Source organism: Typopeltis vanoorti, chromosome 7 (genome assembly GCF_054136105.1).
Source record: "Typopeltis vanoorti isolate ZY-2024b chromosome 7, IOZ_Tvanoo_1.0, whole genome shotgun sequence".
Classification (NCBI taxonomy): domain Eukaryota; kingdom Metazoa; phylum Arthropoda; class Arachnida; order Uropygi; family Thelyphonidae; genus Typopeltis; species Typopeltis vanoorti.
Genome location: NC_143555.1, coordinates 32,870,681 through 32,890,171, shown reverse-complemented (window position 1 = coordinate 32,890,171; position 19,491 = coordinate 32,870,681). Strand labels below are relative to the sequence as shown.

At 36.3% G+C, this 19,491-nt stretch overlaps 1 protein-coding gene across 1 annotated transcript in view; it reads left to right on the top strand.

Moving 5' to 3' along the window:
- LOC150104569 (2-oxoglutarate dehydrogenase complex component E1-like) overlaps nucleotides 1-19,491 on the top strand; it is a 567,065-nt gene that overhangs the window by 246,968 nt on the left and 300,606 nt on the right. Inside the window, exon 8 of the mRNA XM_090395786.1 lies at nucleotides 19,145-19,253. Coding sequence (XP_090251912.1) covers nucleotides 19,145-19,253 — 109 coding nt within the window. The remainder of the gene's footprint in view (nucleotides 1-19,144; nucleotides 19,254-19,491) is intronic.

Below are 19,491 nucleotides of genomic sequence, written 5' to 3'. Positions count from 1 at the left end.
TTGTTTTCCACTTGGTTATGCTAGGAATTATATATTTGGTTTAATCCTTTATCCAAATGTAAGCAAACAAAGTTTGCACCTGAAGTAATTTCAGGACTAGGGCAAAGGTGGTATGATTTCATATCACTTGCCTTAGTATCCCATAATGCAAAGCACATCTCCTTGCAGACATGTATAATGCTGTGCATTAAAGGAAGGGTTCAAAACCCAGACCAGTTTTGAACAAACCACTTCCATCAACTATCTTAATAATAAGGTGTGACACCTTTTGGCAACTCGTATATGGAAATATGACTTCTGCATTACTTCCACCTTGGTATCACCTCCTCTGGGTCTCACTCTCACCGATGAGACCTCAATAAAGGTCAAAACCAGTCTGAGTAGTGACCCTGCCCTTAATGCATAGCATTATACATGTCCGCAAGGAGATGTGCTTTGCGTTATGGGATAATTGGGCATGTGATGTGAAGTCATACCACCTTTGCCATGAGTTGCTCCAGTCCTGAAATTACTTCAGGTGCAAAGTTTGTTTGCTTACACTTAGATAAAGGATTAAACCAAATATATAATTCCTAACATAAATAAAAGAGTGGAAAACAACTTCCATCAAGGTACTTTATGTTATTGGTCTTCCTCAGGATCTTTTTCCTGCCAACCTTGCAGAGAATGCTTGTTTTGCTAATCTTTTCCCATTCTGTTTAAGTGACCATACCACCTAAGATTAGCTCTGCTAACACATTCCTGAATGCTAACAATCTCAAGTTCTTTCGATATATCCTCGTTTTTAATATGACATTGCCATTGATGCCATGCGATCTGTTCACACCTCTAATCTTTCACAGGACTCTCATATCTGTCGTCTCTAGTCTTTGGTCAAGTGTTTTACTTCTAACCCAGCTCTCAGATCTATAAGTTAAAATTGTTTTGAACACTGTCTTGTATACTGCTAATTCAGTGTTTTGACTAATTTCTCTCTTATTCCATATAAATTTATTCAGTTGACTTCCTACCATACCAGCGTTATTGATTCTGTTGTCTATTTCCATATTTAATTTACCATCTTCACTAAAAATCGTGCCTAAGTAGCTGAAATGTTTTACTTGTTCTATAAGTTCTCCATTTGCAATGCAGTTGATATTTTCAATACTTCTTATTCAATTTAGTCAGGGAATCTTGCAGACTTGTACTGGATTTATTTAGAAGAATAACATCATCTGCATAAAGTAAACAGCTGAGATTAACATCTCCAATTTTAATTTCAGGTTTAATACCACTTTCCTTCATAATGAAATCCATATAGATAATAAATAACAGATGGGATAATGTACATCCTAGTCTGACACCAAATTTAACATAAAACTATCTTCCTGTACTTCCTTCAATTCTATCTGCCGACTTACAACTCAAAGACTAAGTATTTCTTGATATAATGTTCCATTGACACCATACAGTTGTAAGGTTTTGAATAGCTTTTCTCTTGGCCCCTTGTCATATGGCTTAATAGTCTCGATTCCTAGATTTTTTTTTTTTTTAGTGAACTGTATTGATTTTGCTACATGAATCACACCTGTCAGTCCTCAAAATACACCCATTATTTACTCTGTTGTATTTTGAGCTTGGCTTTGTCAACTTCCCTTTTCCACTTGCCATGTAGGATTCTTGGGAGAATTCTATAAGGGACTCTGTCCCTGAGATGTATTATCCTTCCCTCTTGATTAATTTATATGTAGTAGCAGCTTAATGTAACAACTTGTGCGTAACACTGAAGTAATAGCTGACTACATTATTCACACTGGTAATATTTTCTAATAATTGAATGATATTCCTTCATATTCATAGAATCTACATCACCTTACATATAGTTTTTAGTAATTAAATAGTCATTTTCATTGGTTTATCATTAGATATTTCATTGTATTGCATCATCTATCATACCCACGAGTTTCTGTATAATGTAATAATTGCTGCTATTGCATCAGAAATTTTTATGCTGTAAATAGACAGAAAGAGCTAGTTTTGCATTTTTGTGCTGAGATTGCTATGACTAGTTACGTACAGTTAACACTTTGCAGAAAAGTGTGATTCAAGTTTTGAATAGAGAAGGCTTTTTCTTTTGTAAAATAGCAAAAGGATGCTCTGTAATCAATCTACTGTGGTACGGCTACTGTCAAAAGTGAAGTAAACCAGATCTGCTGAAAGAAAGAAGAGAGACAAGAAGAAAACCACTGTCTACACCAATGCAAGATTTAATTCTAAAGTGGCTGTGCCTCAAAAATCAGCATGTGTTATCTAGAAAACTGAAATGAAACTTGGAAGAGCAAATAGTAATTGTGGCAAGCTCAATAACTGTTAGAAGAAGACTCATTCGAGGACTGAATGTCAGGCATCCTAAAAAGAAGCCCTTGTTAACCAAAAAAATGAGATTGGTTTGGTTAAATTAATCAATTTAACCCATGGAGACCTCAGAAAAGGTCAAACCCAGTCTGGGTAGTGTCCCATAATGCATAGCATTATACATGTCTGTAAGGATATGTGCTTTGCATTATGGGATACTAAGACAAGTAATGTGAATTCATTAGCCTCTATATACGAGTTGTCCAGTCGTGTAGCTACTTTATGCACAAATTTTGTTTGCTTCCAGTTGAATAAAGGATTAAACCTAGAATATAATTTATTTTATAATCAAGTGGGGAAACTTTCAACATCTTGATTATACTTTTCTCTGACTCCCAAGATTGTTTCATTAACGATTTCAATTAACCTTTCATTAGTGAGAGTTGCATAAAAATAAATCTCACAATTTATGGAATTATATCATCACCAAAAATGTAGATTTAGTTTGCTTAGTTCATTTCTTCACATGAATGTAACATATTAAAAAGAAAAGAGAGAGAGAAATAACATAATCAGTTATTTAGAAAAGCAACAAAAATACTTTGAACTACAAAAAGCAATAGTACATACTTAAAATATTAGTTCAAAATTTTATTACAGCTATATTTAACATAGGACACTAAAGTCATAAAGAGTACCATCCAAGAAAAATTAGAAAAAATGAAATTTTATATGTGGAGTGTGTAAACTAAAATCGATTCTGCATTTCAGAGGATGTATCAACAACTATAAAGTAGTACATATGAAGTAGTATGCCGGCCTGGTTGGCCGAGTGGTTAGCGTATCTGCTCTCCAGCCAAAAGGCTGCAGGTTTGAATCCTGCCATAGCATGGATGTTTGTGATTGTCTGTGAAAATACAAGTGGTGGTGGACAGTAGATGGCATTGGTGTAGCTCAGCACTTCCCAAACTGTGAGCTGTGGTCCTCTTGGGTGCCATTAGTCTTGTCGAGGGGGTCGTGAAATAATGAAACCAAATTTAAAATGTTTTAAGACTATGTGTGCCATGTCAAATGTGTATGCAAGATGCTGAAAATGTAATATTTGCATTTGATTTTTGCAATATTTCCTGTGCATGTTTTGTATTTGAATATAAATACAATAAATATTATAATAATATGTATATTATTTCTGGGAAAACTCCCATGTTATGAAGCAGGCAAAATAGCTGTAATTATAATAATTATAATATGTCTGCATTACGATTTTTTTTTTTTTTTGATCTGGGCCATGAAATATTTTAATTTTTCCAAGGGGGCCTTTACTCCATAAGTTTGGGAAGCACTGGTGTAGATGATGCGGTTGTTGGATGAGGTTGAGTGGTAGAGATGGAGAGTTGTAGCGTAGATGCCCTTCCTCAACGAGTCTTGAATTCCCTGGAGATGTAAAATAATAATAATAATACACATTACAGAATAATATATTAAAATACAATACAAAATAATGATTCAAATTCATGGACTATCTATGTTGTCTGCATCTTAGGTAATATTAAGGAATTTTAGCAAAAACTTTAAAACAGTATTTTACAAGAAAGCTTTCAGGGAATTATGAAAGGAAATCATTGAAAATTATCAGTGAATTGTTTATTCAATGAATTGTGTTTTTAGTGAATTGCTATTTATAAACCCTTTGAATGAAATGTTTTTGATGAATTTTCATGGAACATAAGAAATCATATATAAAGTTCCTGTCTAGTAAGTCATTATGTATTCTTAGAGTATAAAACACTGTATGAAAGGAAAGTTAGGTAAGGGACAAATTGCAGAAAGAATACAGAAGATAAATATCATGAAATTATGACACTGTTTTTGGATGCTATCTTTAGAGGAAAGTGTCTGTGAAATGAAAGTTCCTGGCTAGTAATTTAGTATGTGCTCTTAGAGCAGGGTTTCCCAAATTGTGTTCCGTGGAAAGTGAATAAGTGTTCCGTGATGTCGGTGACCAAGCTGTGTATTTTTAAACATGGAAGTCTTCTTCTTCCTAACATAGAGATTTAGGCCATGTGGCATGTTCCGGTAGCGATGCCATCTCTTTCTTGTTCTTCCGATTCTTCTTTTTCCACTTGTTTTATCTGTATAATATTTTTGGTAGTCTGCTGTTGTCCATTCGATTTAAATGTTCTAGCCATTTTTGTTTATACTCTCTTATGTAGTAATTAATTGGTTTTATTTTCAGGGATTGTAAGATTTCTTCATTTGTTTTGCGGTCCCACTTGGTATATCCAGCTGTTTCCTGAGGAACTTCATTTCTGCTGTTTGAATTCGTTTTTCATCTTTCCTTTTCATGGTCCATGTTTCTCTTCCGTATAGTAGAGTTGGTTTTGACAAGACATTATATAGTCTGATTCTAGTGATTGTAGTTTGTACCAGGGATGGCTTAAATATATTATTTATTATGCCATTTACTTTGACAAAGTTTGATATTTTAGTGTCTATGTCTTTTTCTTCTTCATATGATAGATGGAAGTAAAACATGGAAATAATTCCGGAAAGGGAATACTGCTGTTTATGACCGGTCATAAAAATTGCCTGCAAGCCAATTACAACAATGAGCGGTGTATCCTCTGTTCTCAGAACTCAACGAAATAATGTGTTGCAGATGTCAGTGACCAAGCCAAATATTTTTAAACATGGAAATATTCATGAATTATTGTTAATTTTCGCACATTGAAATCTTTCAATATTCGGGAAAGGGAATACGGCTGTTTATGACCAGTCATAAAAATTGCCTGCAAGCTGATTACAACAATGGACAGCATATCCTCTGTTCTCAAAACTGAATGAAATAACATCTGTGTTGCAAATGTTAGTGACCAATCAGCAAGGAAGTATAAAGAAAATTTTTCCACTGAAATTGAAGATCAAGGTAGTCTGTATCCAGTTCTCAAATCTAGTAATACTGAATACTTTCTTCACAAGGTCGTATTGTAGGGTGAAAGTGCTTGTTTCGAAACCGTAGTGCCATGATTTTTTAAAAGTAATAGGCCTATATATTTAAATTTTAGTATGAATAAGAGACAAGGGACTTTGTTTAATTTTGGTGTTAAGAAATCTCTTATTGAAGGTATTTGTGATGCAACAGATAGTGATACATCCACCTCCGGCCTACACAGCGATTTCCAGGATGTACAAAAGGAGGGGAAACTACCAGCACACAGGAGGAAAAAGTCTGCATTCACTTGTAAGTACTTATAATAATATTATAAATTTTTGGTGATCAGCATGGGATATGTCAATGAAAATCAGCACAAATTAATTTAATGATGTTGGCCTGAGGAAACTACAATATGTTACAAGATTTCATTAGTCTAGTGATTGATAACTGATTTAAATGTAATTTTATATTTGTCAACATGTCACACCATATACATAAGTGTACTAATACTCTTTATGATTATGCCATAATTAATTATTAATACATTACAAAATAACCAAGGTATTCCGTGGAAATTTCAGGATTTGTGAAGTGTTCCATCATAGGAAAAATCTGGGAAATGCTGTCTTAGAGAATGGAAAGAAAAATCATAGGAAAGCTAACTTGTGTGTAGAAGTAAATAGAAGTCATAAGACGAGTTTGAAAAGCATACAAAACATAAATATCATGAAAGAGTAGTTTCAAAATGTTTTTGGATGGAAGAGGAAAGAGTACCAGAAATAGAATCAAAGATCATAAAGATTATGTAAAATCTGAAGATAAGGACATTTCAGTCTGGAGTAATTACTTCTTTTGGAGTGGGAAGGGGTGAAAGCATTTTGCTAGTTAATTTGATGATAAAATAGTGTTTAAAATGTCTGTGAAGAATACATTTTGGTATATATATCAGTGCTTGAGGTAAAAAAGTTATCAGAAACGTAAAGTGCAGATGTGGTAGCCCAGCAAGAGGATTTGAATAAGCTAGATAGATGGGCAAATGATTGGGGGTGTCAGTTTAATGCAGCAAAATGTAAGGTCTTGAGGTATAGGACACATCGATGGGACGCTGCATACTCTGTGGGAGGAGTTTATTTCTGCATATTTCTACAATTTAATAATCTTGTTTAATAATGGAAATTTTCATACTACTTCTTCCATAACTGCAGCTGTGTATGCAGTATCATTATCCTCCTCACCTCCATATGCCTGAGTCACATCACTTTGCCATCTTTGGATGATCCCACTGTAACTTGAGCCAGCCTGGTTGGCCAAGTGGTTAGCATATCCACTCTCCAACTAACAGGCTGCAAGTTCGAATCCCACCATGGACATGGATGTTTGGAACTGTCTTTAGGTTGAATGATGAATTTCAGACCACCCCACTTATTGGAGGCCTGAAGTGTCTTGAAAAAATTTCCATGTTTGATCTCTAGAGCAGGATTTCCAAATTGTGTAGAAGATGAATTTTAAAAAAAAAGTATATATAATTGATAAAATAGAAAAAAAAAATCCTTAGCCAACCTATCGTACAAAATGTACTATAGGTTTGAAAATAACTTTCATGAGTGGGAGCAACGTGTGTGTGTGTGTGTGTGTGTGTGTGTGTGTGTGTGTGTGTGTGTGTGTGTGTGTGTGTGTGTGTGTGTGTGTGTCTATAAAATTAGTTATTGAAATGTGGTAATTTTTCTATCACCTTTTTGCATCAACCTAACCTGAAAATTCACTCAAGTGAATTTTCAGGTTAGGCTGATGCAAAAAGGGCTAGTGGATTTCTGGAGTTTTGATTGCAGTAATTGGCTTTTGAAAACACCCTTCATTTGTGAGCTGTGCTGTAAAATAGTGCCATAGAAAGAAAACTAAAAAAATTAAGTTTTAAAACTAGAAAATAAATATGTAGTTCAAAATATTGAGATTTTAACCAGTGGACTTAGCATTAAGATAAAATCTGAAAAATTTGGTTGTTGAAGGCATCACTAAAACACCCTTAACATGCTTCATGTGCTACCAAATTGATTGGTTTCGGTTGTTTCACCATTAAAATCAAGTTTGCAAGAGTGTGGTTTACGTCCCCTTTTGCAGGAACCAGTTAAACCACCAAGATCTTAAATCACAGTAAGATATATGAAATTTGGTGTTTCTGGTGATTCATGGACAAGAATCGACTAGGCAATGGGACATTTGGGCAAAAGGCAACTACAAGTATCCCCACCAGTACATCTATTATCTGCTGAACTGGTTGTCGGACTTTAAAAGGTTTGATGCAAGAGGAGATTGAGCTGCTGGATCACGGTTTCTTGTGACTTCAGAACTAGTAGAATTAAGATGGCAGTGCAGTAAATGCTAAGTTGCAATAGGAGTGCCTTTTGTCACACTGAGGTTGTGGAAGCATTTGAGCTGTTGTGTGACCAGCTGAATGATGAAAAAGTGAAAATTTCATAAAACTTCAGGATGGTGCAGATTAGAGGAGCATGTTGATGTTTTTTGTTGTTAGACAAAATACAGAATGAACAGCAGCACACTGCTATACTTCATGTTTAAATTGGCCGAAGAGACATAAGGCATGCAAAAAGACTGTAGGTGAGTGTGTCTTTAATGGGATACTTCTTGTAAGTTGGAATACAGTTTTATTTAAAGATTAGGTTTTTCTTTTCCTAAAAACAAATCACAGATATTTAGTTCATTTAAATATATCAGGTAAGAATTATTATTATCATTATTATGGGCTACACAATGGAGTCATTAGGCTCATCAAGGGAGGCTGTAAACACCATGCCAAGCACTGTCCAACATTTGCACAGTATCTATCATACTTTGCTTTGAACACATTCACAGTCATGACACCCACAACAGACTCTGGCAACCTATTCCACTCATCCTGTTCTTGTAAGGTTCATTCCACAGACCTGCTACCATCTTGGTCACTTGCCTCTGGATCCTCTTCACCTCTTCCTCATTACCAAGAAAACTAGGTGATTAGATCTTCATGCAGTAGTCAAGATAGGGTCTTATCAAGGCTTTATAAAGAGGAACAATAACAACCTGCTTGTCTCTGCTCATCAAAGTATTCTTCAGCAACCAAGTGATCCGGTGAGCTGCTTTAGCCACTTTTGCTATGTGCCCTCCAAACTTTAACTCCCTATCCACTAACACTCCCCAATCTCTGGGAGTGTTAGTTTCACCCAAAAATGCATAACCTTACACTTTGCCACATTAGACTGACATCCATTCTCCTTTGCCTAGACTGCCAGTCTATCCAAATTATCTTCTGTATTAATTATTGCTCTACCCAATTTTGCATCATCGGCAAACAACTGAACAGTTCCTATATTATTAATGTACAAATTAAATAGTAGTGGCCCAAGAATAAAGTCCTGTGGCATGCCACTGATCACAAGCCTTCTTCTGGACTCTACTGCTGAATAAACTACTTTTTGATATCTCTCCATCAACTACCCTCTTATTCACTTTACCCACTTTATATTCATCCCCATGTACTGCCGTTTCTTGATTAGAATTCCATGTGGTATCCTGTCAAAGGATTTTGCAAAGTCCAGCAGTATCACTCTAAACCCGTTACATTTGTCCATCTCAGCTGTCACTGTATTACAAAACGTGAGCAAGTTACTGAGGCACGACCTACTCTTCATAATTAAATCATCATAACATTTCAAAGCTTAATTGTTAATTAATTTCTTTATTCACAAATTAATATAATCCATTCACTACATTTCATATATGACTAGGTTTTTCTTAAAACAAATCACAAATATTTAGTTCATTATAAAGATTTCAGTGAATAATTAAACCATTATAACATTTTGAGGCTTAATTGTTAATTCATGTATTTGTGCACCAATTAATATAATCCATTCACTACATTTCATACATGACATCCTTTTTTATTTACAAATTAAACTAACTGTAATAACACTCTTTTAATTAATGTCATATATAATTATTTCATAAGAAATGCTAAACAGAACAGTGGAAAAGCATAGCAGTTGGCACTAGTGTTTGCAATGTGCATTGTGAGTGCATCGCAGTACTGAATTCTGCTTGCCAGTGCAGACTTCACGCTGTTTAAGATTGTTATTACCTTGAATTACTGTTACCTTCATTTTTCCCCTGCTGCTATAACTAACAATTACATCTTAGAATCTACATTCATCCAATAGTGTTTCTGTTTAAATTGGTTTAAAATATGAATATACAAAAATTGCAAACAAAAATTAGTAATGTTCATGAGTTATTATTATTATTATGTTACACCTCCAAGTAGTCCAAAGACTCATTGTGGGAGGGCACTCTACTCCACACCACTACACACATCTCACCATCTCCCCTACTGCTGCACACAACTACCATCAATACTATCTACCATCAATCACCAACAGAATTTTTTGTCTGTAAATTGTTACCTCCATGTGAGATTGGCTAACTCACCTTCAGTTGAAAAAGCCCACATAATGATTCCTCTCGTTGTGATGAGAGTCGAACTCTGGTCTTTTCAATCAAAGGGTGCAATGCACCATCATTCTTCCAATTGTGCTATGGAGGTGCTAATTATTTAATTTTTTTTTTTTTTCAGATATAAAAGTAAATATAAAACTAAACATGAAATCAGAAGGTGACAAAATAACTCTAGATTAGCCTTTATATATTTAGAACTTTAAATACTACATCCATAAAGTTGCAATCAAGTTTTCTATGGCAAATGGATATAAGATATTATTGAACTTTGTTAAGGTATTTTATAGTATACATACCTGTCACTGAATTAAAAACTTTTATTTAATACCGTATTGGACTTTCAGTACCAATCCTCTTCAATTTCCTGTGCATAGTTTGGTGAGATACGAGTCAGAAATAAACTTCATTAAATGCTTTTGTCAGTTGTCGCACACAGCAAGTTCTGTTGGCATACAAGCCTTCTCAGATGACAGCGAAATCCTTCCTGACAGGCTGTCTTAGGACCACAGTCACTCCTCTTAGATATGCAATGTGGGTTATTTTTCCAAAAAAAACACCTGAGATATTTCACGTTTTGAGCAGCCAGACAGGCACCCACAAGCCCTTTGTTGAACTCCAAAAGGTCCTTTGTTTTTCTCATTGTGATCAACACTACTGATGATTACTGACAGCAGCATTCTTAAATAGTGTCTTAGAACACGTGGTGATGCACATGACCAAGTATTTTGCATATACACTGTGTAAGTGATGTTTACATACATTTGCATAAAGGTTTCTGATTCAGTGGCCAGTATGTGTAATCCTGGATTGAGGGATAACTGTATAAATTGAAGTTTGAAGATCAAAAACAAGTTATTGACATGGTAAAGAGGGCAGCTGAGTAACAGGTAAGACATTAGCTGCCTTCACTCAGAAATTGGTCTTAATTGTCTTAAAAGCAGTGAATGTGCAACATTACAATTATTGTTGTAATGTAGCACAGTGAATGTTATCCGAATAAAAATTGCAAATACTGCAGCATCTTAAAACTCAGAAAGTGAAAATATCTTTTGCTGAATACTTGATAAATTGTGTGGTTTGGAACAACGAGCTTTAAACACATTACTTGAGCAAGGGTTATCAAGAAGCATGTGTGTTAATGTTTTTATTATGTCAATCCCATCCATGAGAGATGGTTAATCCACACTACCAGATTTAAATATTAAATCTGGTAGTACTCAATGCCACAGGAACAACAAATATTATAAACCCCTGGTTTTTTCATTGGGTGATATGGGGGTTTCGGAGGATGAAGAGATCTTGGTATTTTTTCAAGTGGCAGGAAAGTCATCTTTATGTTGTACTTGTAGAGTAATTTGGCTAATTTATCTGTTACATTCTTAATATAAGGTAGGGTGACTGCGTTCTAGGAAGTTTTGTTCATTTAAGTGTTTTATAGGTGTTGTATTGAGAATTTTCTTAATTAATTATCTTAGTTGTGTAACCATTCAGTTGTAGGATCTGTGTTAAATATTGCATTTCTTCTGTACTGGGGATGGTATGTGCTTTATCTTTTAAGATTTTTATTAGGCCTATTTTTTGCTTGGGGTAGTGGTGTGAGGTAGCATGAAGAAATCTTCCTGTGTTTGTTGGTTTTCTATAGATGGAGAATGATAACTTGTTTTTTCTTTCATTTATTTCTATAAGGGATGTCTAGGAAAGGAAGTTTTTTATATTCTTCTAGTTACAGACTGAATTTTTTGTTTGGATGTAAGTTATTAAGATAGTCTTTAAATGCAGTCAGTTCTAGTGCTGTTCCTGGCCAAATGATGAAGATATTGTCCACATAGCGGAGCCATATTTTTGGTTTTATGTGCCAGTTTTGTAAAGCATTATTTTCAAAATTTTCCATGTAGAGGTTTGCTAGAGCTAGTGAGAGGGGTGAACCCATTGATAGTCCTTTTTGTTCCCAGAGTTTGTCTTGGTATAGGAAGAACGTGTTTTCTATGCAATGTTTGTAGAGCTGTACAATGTCTGGTAGAAAGAGATTCTCCAGGATGTTTACTGTTTCATTTCTTCGAATCTTTGTGAAAAGGCTGACAACATCTAAACTCGCTAATATGTCTGAGGATCTATGTGTATATCTTTTACTTTCTATATGAAGTCTGTGCTGTTCTTAATGAACAATGTTGTTTTTCCTATATGTGGTAAAATCAAGTTTGTAAGGTGTTTTGCCAGATTTCAGGTTGGAGAGCTCCTTCCGTCCACTATTGGTCTTAGAGGTATATCTTTTTTATGAATTTTAGGAACTTCATATATTCTAGGCACTAGTGGGTGTTTTGATTGTAAATTCCATTTTAGTTCCTCAGACCAGTTTGGTATATTCTTGATCAGTTCATTAGTTTTGTTGTGAGTTAACCAAGTGCTCCGTCTAATGCTGTATAAGTATTGGAATCTTCAAGGAGGCTTTTCATTTTGTTGTTAAAATCTTCTGAGTTCAAAATCACTGTTGTATTGCCTTTGTCTGCTTTTATTATGACTATGTTTTGATCTGATTTGAGTTTATTAAGGGGCTGCGAATTCTGTTTTTTGTAGGTTTTTTGGTGGTAATTTGCAATTTAATAGTAGTGTTGTACTTTGAATGCAGATCAGGTCTGCTATATCTCCTGATACATTTCTTATTCCTTTTTCAATTTGGGCTATGATAGAGATTTTTGGGACTTGTCGAGGCTTCACAGCAAAATTAAAGCCTTTCATAAGAAGATTTGTTTCATCTCTCGTTAGAACTCTTGAGGAAATGTTAATTACTACTTTGGATTGATCCAACTGTTTCCTTTGGTTTTCTCTTTCTTTTAAAAGAGAATAGAATTTTTTAATTAGACTACCTTTTTTCTTTTTGGCCACCATCGTAGCTTTATTGTTTGCCTATATCTGGATAATTTCATTCTTATAACTTTAACAAGAAAAAGTAAACATGTTTTGTTGTAGTAAGTCACTTTCATTCTATATTGATGTCACATAACAAACCAGATGAAACCAGTGCATTAGGTTTTGATAGTTGAAGATATTTGATCTATCTCTTTACGTGTGTAGAGGCTCAAGTGCTGTGAAGACATCATGTTGGAGGCTTAATGGATTTTTTTACAACACTCAAAAAGAATTAAAATAGAATTTAATACTTCCTATATTTCATCCTAGTCACCTAGGACATCTACGGGGATTACAAAAAACAATTAATGTAACATATGCACAAATAACAAACAATACTAAGCCCAACCACGTGGGTGACACTAAAGTCCTATCTAGGTAGAGCGCCCTCTAAGGGCCGTAGTAGTTGGCCTGGAATGTAAGGTGGGAACTCTGGTGATGAGTGTTTTCCAAATCTTAGGAAGCTTAATGCAACCATATTTATTGAGATTTGGTTGGTTTTTGAGAGCTGCTGCTGCTTCTAAGAAAAGTCTCTCTTTCTTGAATTTGCTGTGGTGGAGCATGGTGGTTTTCTTCCATGATACTCTGTGGGTGGTGTCCAAAACATGGTCAGCCAAGCCTGAATGGCCATAGTTGTGTTTGAAGATGTAAGACTTGTGTTCCTCTAGACGGATGGATGCTAGGAAGGTCCCCTTCCTATATAAAAAACTCGACCCACTTTAAAGCCCTCACAGAAAATTTAACCTTGAAGAAGACAGACATATTGGTAAACTTTGATATCTCCTCTTTGTTTACCAATATTCCCTTAATTGACACCTTATCTCTCTTAGAAAACGTTTTTCCCTCTGACATCTTAGATCTCTTTTCCTTTGCCATTAACTCTGGGTATTTCTCTTGGAACAACAAAATCTACAAGCAGATAGAGGGAACTGCCATGGGTTCCCCCCTCTCACCCCCCCCTTGCCAATTTCTATATGGAAGATTTCGAAAAACAAGCCATAGACTCAGCCCCACTCAAACCTTCTATCTGGCTAAGATATGTAGATGATGTGTTCTCTATTTGGCATCATGGCCCAGACACGTTAGACTCCTTCCTCAGTCATCTCAATAGTCTACATCCAAGAATCCAGTTCACTATGGAAAAGGAAAAGAACAATTGTTTACCCTTCCCAGACACCTTAGTCACACGCCTGCCTAATGATACACGTACCTTCACCGTATACATAAAACCCACACACACAGGCAGATACATTCACAAACTCTCCCACCACCACCCCTCTCAACAATATGGCATTATTAAAACTCTTACCAAGAGAGCCCACAATCTTTGTTCCAGTGGAACCGCCCTCACTAATGTTAACCACATACACAGCACTTTCCTCTCCAATGGCTACAGCGATCACAGTATCAAAAAAATAATCAACTCCTCCCCCATTCCCCTTCCTTCTTGTCAACAAGATTTTAAAAATGCCATCACCATACCCTACATCCGTGGCACATCTGAAAAAATAGCCAAGATACTAAAACAGTACAATCTACACACAGCATATAAGCCCCACCATAAACTGGCTACCCTTATCCATTCTACGAAAGATCAGCTCCCTCCTCTCTCTCTCCCTGGAGTTTACAGAGTACCCTGTTCCTGTAAGCTGACGTACTTTGGACAGACAGGCAGATCAGCATACATCCGTCTAGAGGAACACAAGTCTTACATCTTCAAACACAACTATGGCCATTCAGGCTTGGCTGACCATGTTTTGGACACCACCCACAGAGTATCATGGAAGAAAACCACCATTCTCCACCACAGCAAATTCAAGAAAGAGAGACTTTTCTTAGAAGCAGCAGCAGCTCTCAAAAACCAACCAAATCTCAATAAATATGGTTGCATTAAGCTTCCTAAGATTTGGGAAACACTCATCACCAGAGTTCCCACCTCTTACATTCCAGGCCACCTACTACGGCCCTTAGAGGGCGCTCTACCTAGATAGGACTTTAGTGTCACCTACGTGGTTGGGCTTAGTATTGTTTGTTATTTGTGCATATGTTACATTAATTGTTTTTGTAATCCCCGTAGATGTCCTAGTGACTAGGACGAAATATAGGAAGTATTAAATTCTATTTTAATTCTTTTTGAGTGTTGTAAAAAAATCCATTAAGCCTCCAACATGATCTGTCTCTTTAGCCTACAGTTCTTATGAAAAATTAAAATTTTAAATATCCTTTCTATTCCTAGTACTTGTTGAAAGTTTATTTTTCACTTGGTTAGAGTATAATAAATTTAGTTTAATCCTTTATCCAAGTGTGGGCAAACAAAGTTTGCACCTGAAAGTATCTTCAGGACTGGGTTAAGGTGGTACAACACCAGGGCAATCTTTCTCTAAATCCAGAGTAAATTATTAAAAAAGGGTGGCACACCAATTGGCAATTCCTATAGGTAGAGATGACCTGCTAATGCTTCTGCCTGATATCTCCACTTGGGCCTGGCTCCCACTGAAGAGACTTCAATAAAGGTCGAAACTAGTCTGGGTAGTGGCCCTTCCCTTAATGCATAACATTAGACATATCCGCAAGGAGAAGTGTTATTATAGGAGATACTGAGATAGGAGTGTTGGTAACTTGCTCCACCTTTGCAACTAGTTGACCTGGTGTTGTACCACCTTAACCCAGTCCTGAAGATACTTTCAGGTGCAAACTTTGTTTGCCCACACTTGGATAAAGGATTAAACTAAATTTATTATATTCCTAGTACTGTTGCTTTGCACATTGGTTAAACAAAAAAATAGTAGCCCTTCTACCTTGTTTTCATGATTGATTCCACACCTTGTGTGACATTAATCAACAAAACAGCATGTGTATGAAACTATGGTGTCTATGCTTTATTTTGATCTCCATGTGTCATCTGAAAATATTTGTAATATGAATTGTTGACAGATTCCATAATGTTCTGTCTGAAGCATGTTAGATTATTCATAATACATAGTTCTCAGATTTATTACTAGAAATGGAAAATATGTATATACATATATTTTTTAATTTCTAGCTATATATAAATAAATATATATGGAGGCTATTCAATAAGTAATAAGACTGCATTTATATAGAAAACAGATTACCTTTAATCATCATCATTTACATGGTCTTTTTCGAAGTAACTACCATGAGACGCGATGCATTTGTCCCAACGTTGCATCCACTTCTTAAAAACATGTGAAAGTCCGTTTTTTGAGAGTTCTTTCAAAACTGCCCCCCCACAGCTTTTACACATGCTTTATTGCTTTCGAAATGGCGGCCTCTTAATGGCTTCTTGAGCTGAGGAAACAGCCAGAAATCGCACGGTGCAAGATCAGGACTGTATTGAGGGTGTGGTAGGATATCTATGTTGTTCTTCTGCAAAACGTCCACTACACCACCAGCAGTATGTGGCCTTGCATTATCGTGGTGCTATAAGAAGCCATTCTTCAGCAATGGACGCTTCCTTTTGACTTAGTGTACCATTGTCCGTAAAACATCTGCATAGTATGAGCCGTTTACAATATTCCTGGGTTCTACAGCATGTTGATAAACAATGCCTTTGTAGGCAAAAACACATTATGGTCATAACTTTACCAGCCAATTTTAGTTTTTTCTTTCTTGGGGGTAGGCAAAGATGGATGCTTCCATTCACTGCTTTGTTGTTTCATTGTAGGGTCATAGTGATACAACCAAGCTTCATCTGCTGTAATGATGCGTTTTAAGAAGTTGTCACCTTCTTGTTCCAGTCTTTCTTTCCATTCTGTGCACACGTTCGCTCGATGCTGCATTTGCTCCGGAGTCAAGAGTTTGGGAATCCATTGAGCGCAAACATGTTTCAGTCCCAAATGTTCAGCCATGTTTGAGTGAACACTTCCCACAGAAATATTCAGGACAACATGCAGCTGGCATACTGTAATTCTGCGATCCTCCTTGATGATAATCGCTGCTGTGTTGATCATTGTCTCTGTAGTGGATGTTGAAGGTCTTCCCTCACGTTCAAGATCTTCACATTTTGCCTTCCTTCCTTAAAAGTTTTATGCCAGCGAAAAACACTTGCCCTCGACATTGCTTCATCGTGGAAAGCTTCATGTATCATGTTAAAAGTGTCCGATGCCAATTTTTGCAAATGCACACAAAATTGAATCACATAGCGCTGTTCCAAAGACGCTTCCATTTCGACGACTGGTCGCGGGCCGTAGGTGCGGCGAAACAAGCTTGCGTTTAGTCACGTGACACTCTGGCACATCAGTCCGTATACGCCATCTATCAACCTCTTTGTTAATACAGATGGCAACATTTCTTTATTCCACAGAAATTAATATTGTGATGAGTGGTTTCGCCACAGTAAAATTAGTCTTACTACTTATTGAACAGCCTTCATACATGTATTTGTGGTAATAGTTTTATTGCAATATATGAATCAACATATTTGGTGAAGTAAGGAAAGAAATTTTTTTGCTTGCTTATTTTCCAGAAAGATAGCTAAACCTTTCAGACTCCATAATTATATAGACCTATGTTCTGTTTTAAAGATCTTATATACATGCATTTTATTATTTATTACCACCTTTAAATTTTGTCACATATCAAGGATAGAGTTAAAATGGTGTGTGAAAACTGATATTATTTATAGATGATGACTGCTTAGTTGATTTATATAACATAGGACTATTTATATAACATTTTTTGTTATATATATTTTGTTATAACATTATATGTTATATATTTATATAACATATAACATAGGATAGGACTGGTACGAGGTCTGGAGGTACAGGAGGAGAGTGTGTTTCAGATACTGAGTACTCTGGATGTCAGTAAAGCTGTGGGACTGGATGGTATTTCGCCACGAGTTTTGAGAGAATGTGCTAGGGAATTGACAATACCTTTAACGTGGCTTTTCAATGAAAGTCTGGCTTTGGCAAAGGTGCCCAGGGAATGGAAGGAAGGTAAGATAGTGCCATTGCATAAGGGTGGTAACAGACTGGAAGTGTCTAATTATAGGCCAGTCTGTGTGTCATCAGTAGTTGTTAAGATCTTGGAGAAAGTAGTGAGGGACCATGTACAGCATTGGGCAGATGAGGGTAATGTTATCTGTGAGAATCAACATGGATTTGTGAAAGGACACTCTTGTTTTAGCAATATGCTAGCCTTTTATAATAAAGTTACAAGAGCATTAGATGAGGGAAAGGCATATACTGCAATTTTCTTAGACTTGGCGAAGGCATTTGACAGGGTGCCACATGATAAGCTGATATTTAAGTTGCAGCACATGGGTCTGGATGTCAGATTGGTCAACTGGATTCAGGATTGGCTGTCTGATAGGTATCAGAGAGTTGTGTATGGTGGAGCAGTTTCCAGGAGGCAGAGGGTTACAAGTGGGGTCCCACAGGGCTCAGTACTAGGACCTATATTGTTTAACCTTTATATCAATGACATAGCCAGTGGATTGCAGGGGGATATTCAGTTGTTTGCGGATGATGCGAAGCTTGGAAGGATTATTAGTAATAGTGCAGATGTGGTAGCCCTGCAAGAGGATTTAAATAAGCTAGATAGATGGGCAAATGAATGGGGGTGTCAGTTTAATGCAGCAAAATGTAAGGTCTTGAGGTTTGGGAAACATCGATGGGATGCTGCATACTCTATGGGAGGAGTTATACTGGAGGAAGTAGGGGAGACAAGAGATCTGGGGTTGATGATTGATAGAAACCTGAAGTTTAGGGGACATATTGCAAAGGTGGTGAAGGTAACACAGAGGATTGCTGCTATTATGAGAAGGACACTGACCTGCAGAGATAAGAGGGTTATCATTCCGTTGTATAAGTCTCTGATCAGACCACACTTGGACTATTGTTCTCAGATTTGGTCCCCAGGATTTGAAGGGGATAAATTAACTGTGGAAAGGATACAAAGACGGATGACAAAGATGGTTTCAGGACTGTACAAGGATAGTTATGAGGATCAGCTGAGAGAATGTGGACTGCAGAGTTTGGTGGATAGAAGAAGGAGAGGTGATATGATTGAGACTGTTGACACTTTTAAACTGTTGAGAGGTGGTTACAGGGTTGACACTGGGGAGTTCTTTCGCTTGGTTGATCAGCGGGAAGGAGTGATGACAAGAGGCCATCCCTGGAAGTTACGAAAGGAAACTGTGAGCAAGAGGGTAAGGAGTGGTTTCTTTGTGTGGAGGGTGGTTGAGCCGTGGAATGCATTGCCTGATGGAGTGGTGGGAGCGAGAACGGTCAGTGGGTTTAAGGAGTGGTATGATAAACTTTGTGTTTCTCAGGGGGGGACCTCCCCTCGATGAGTCTTGACAGACTTTATATCTTAGAAAGGACCTCCCTCGATGAGTCTTTTGACTCCTTGGAGGCCTGAATAATAATAATAATAATAATAATAATAACATGGTTTTATATTTTAAGCTAATCTTCTTTTCTTGTTTAGGGCTCTGGTGATGTAAAATATCATTTGGGAATGTCGCATGAGCGTTTAAATCGCATGACTAATAAAAACATAAAGTTGGCAGTTGTAGCAAATCCATCCCATTTGGAAGGTAAGTTTCTTTGTCATATAATATACACCCAATTCTAAATGAAAACCATGTAAAAAAGAATACAGCGAATATGAAAAAATAGAAGAATGGTTCCAAATGTGAAAACCCGATATGAACAATAAGTTATTTTCAAACAAAACACACACACACACATACACATATATATATGCATCTCTTAAAGAAAATAGTGTGTCACTAATAAAACAGAAATTCAAAAAGGATCAAATACACCAGTGCA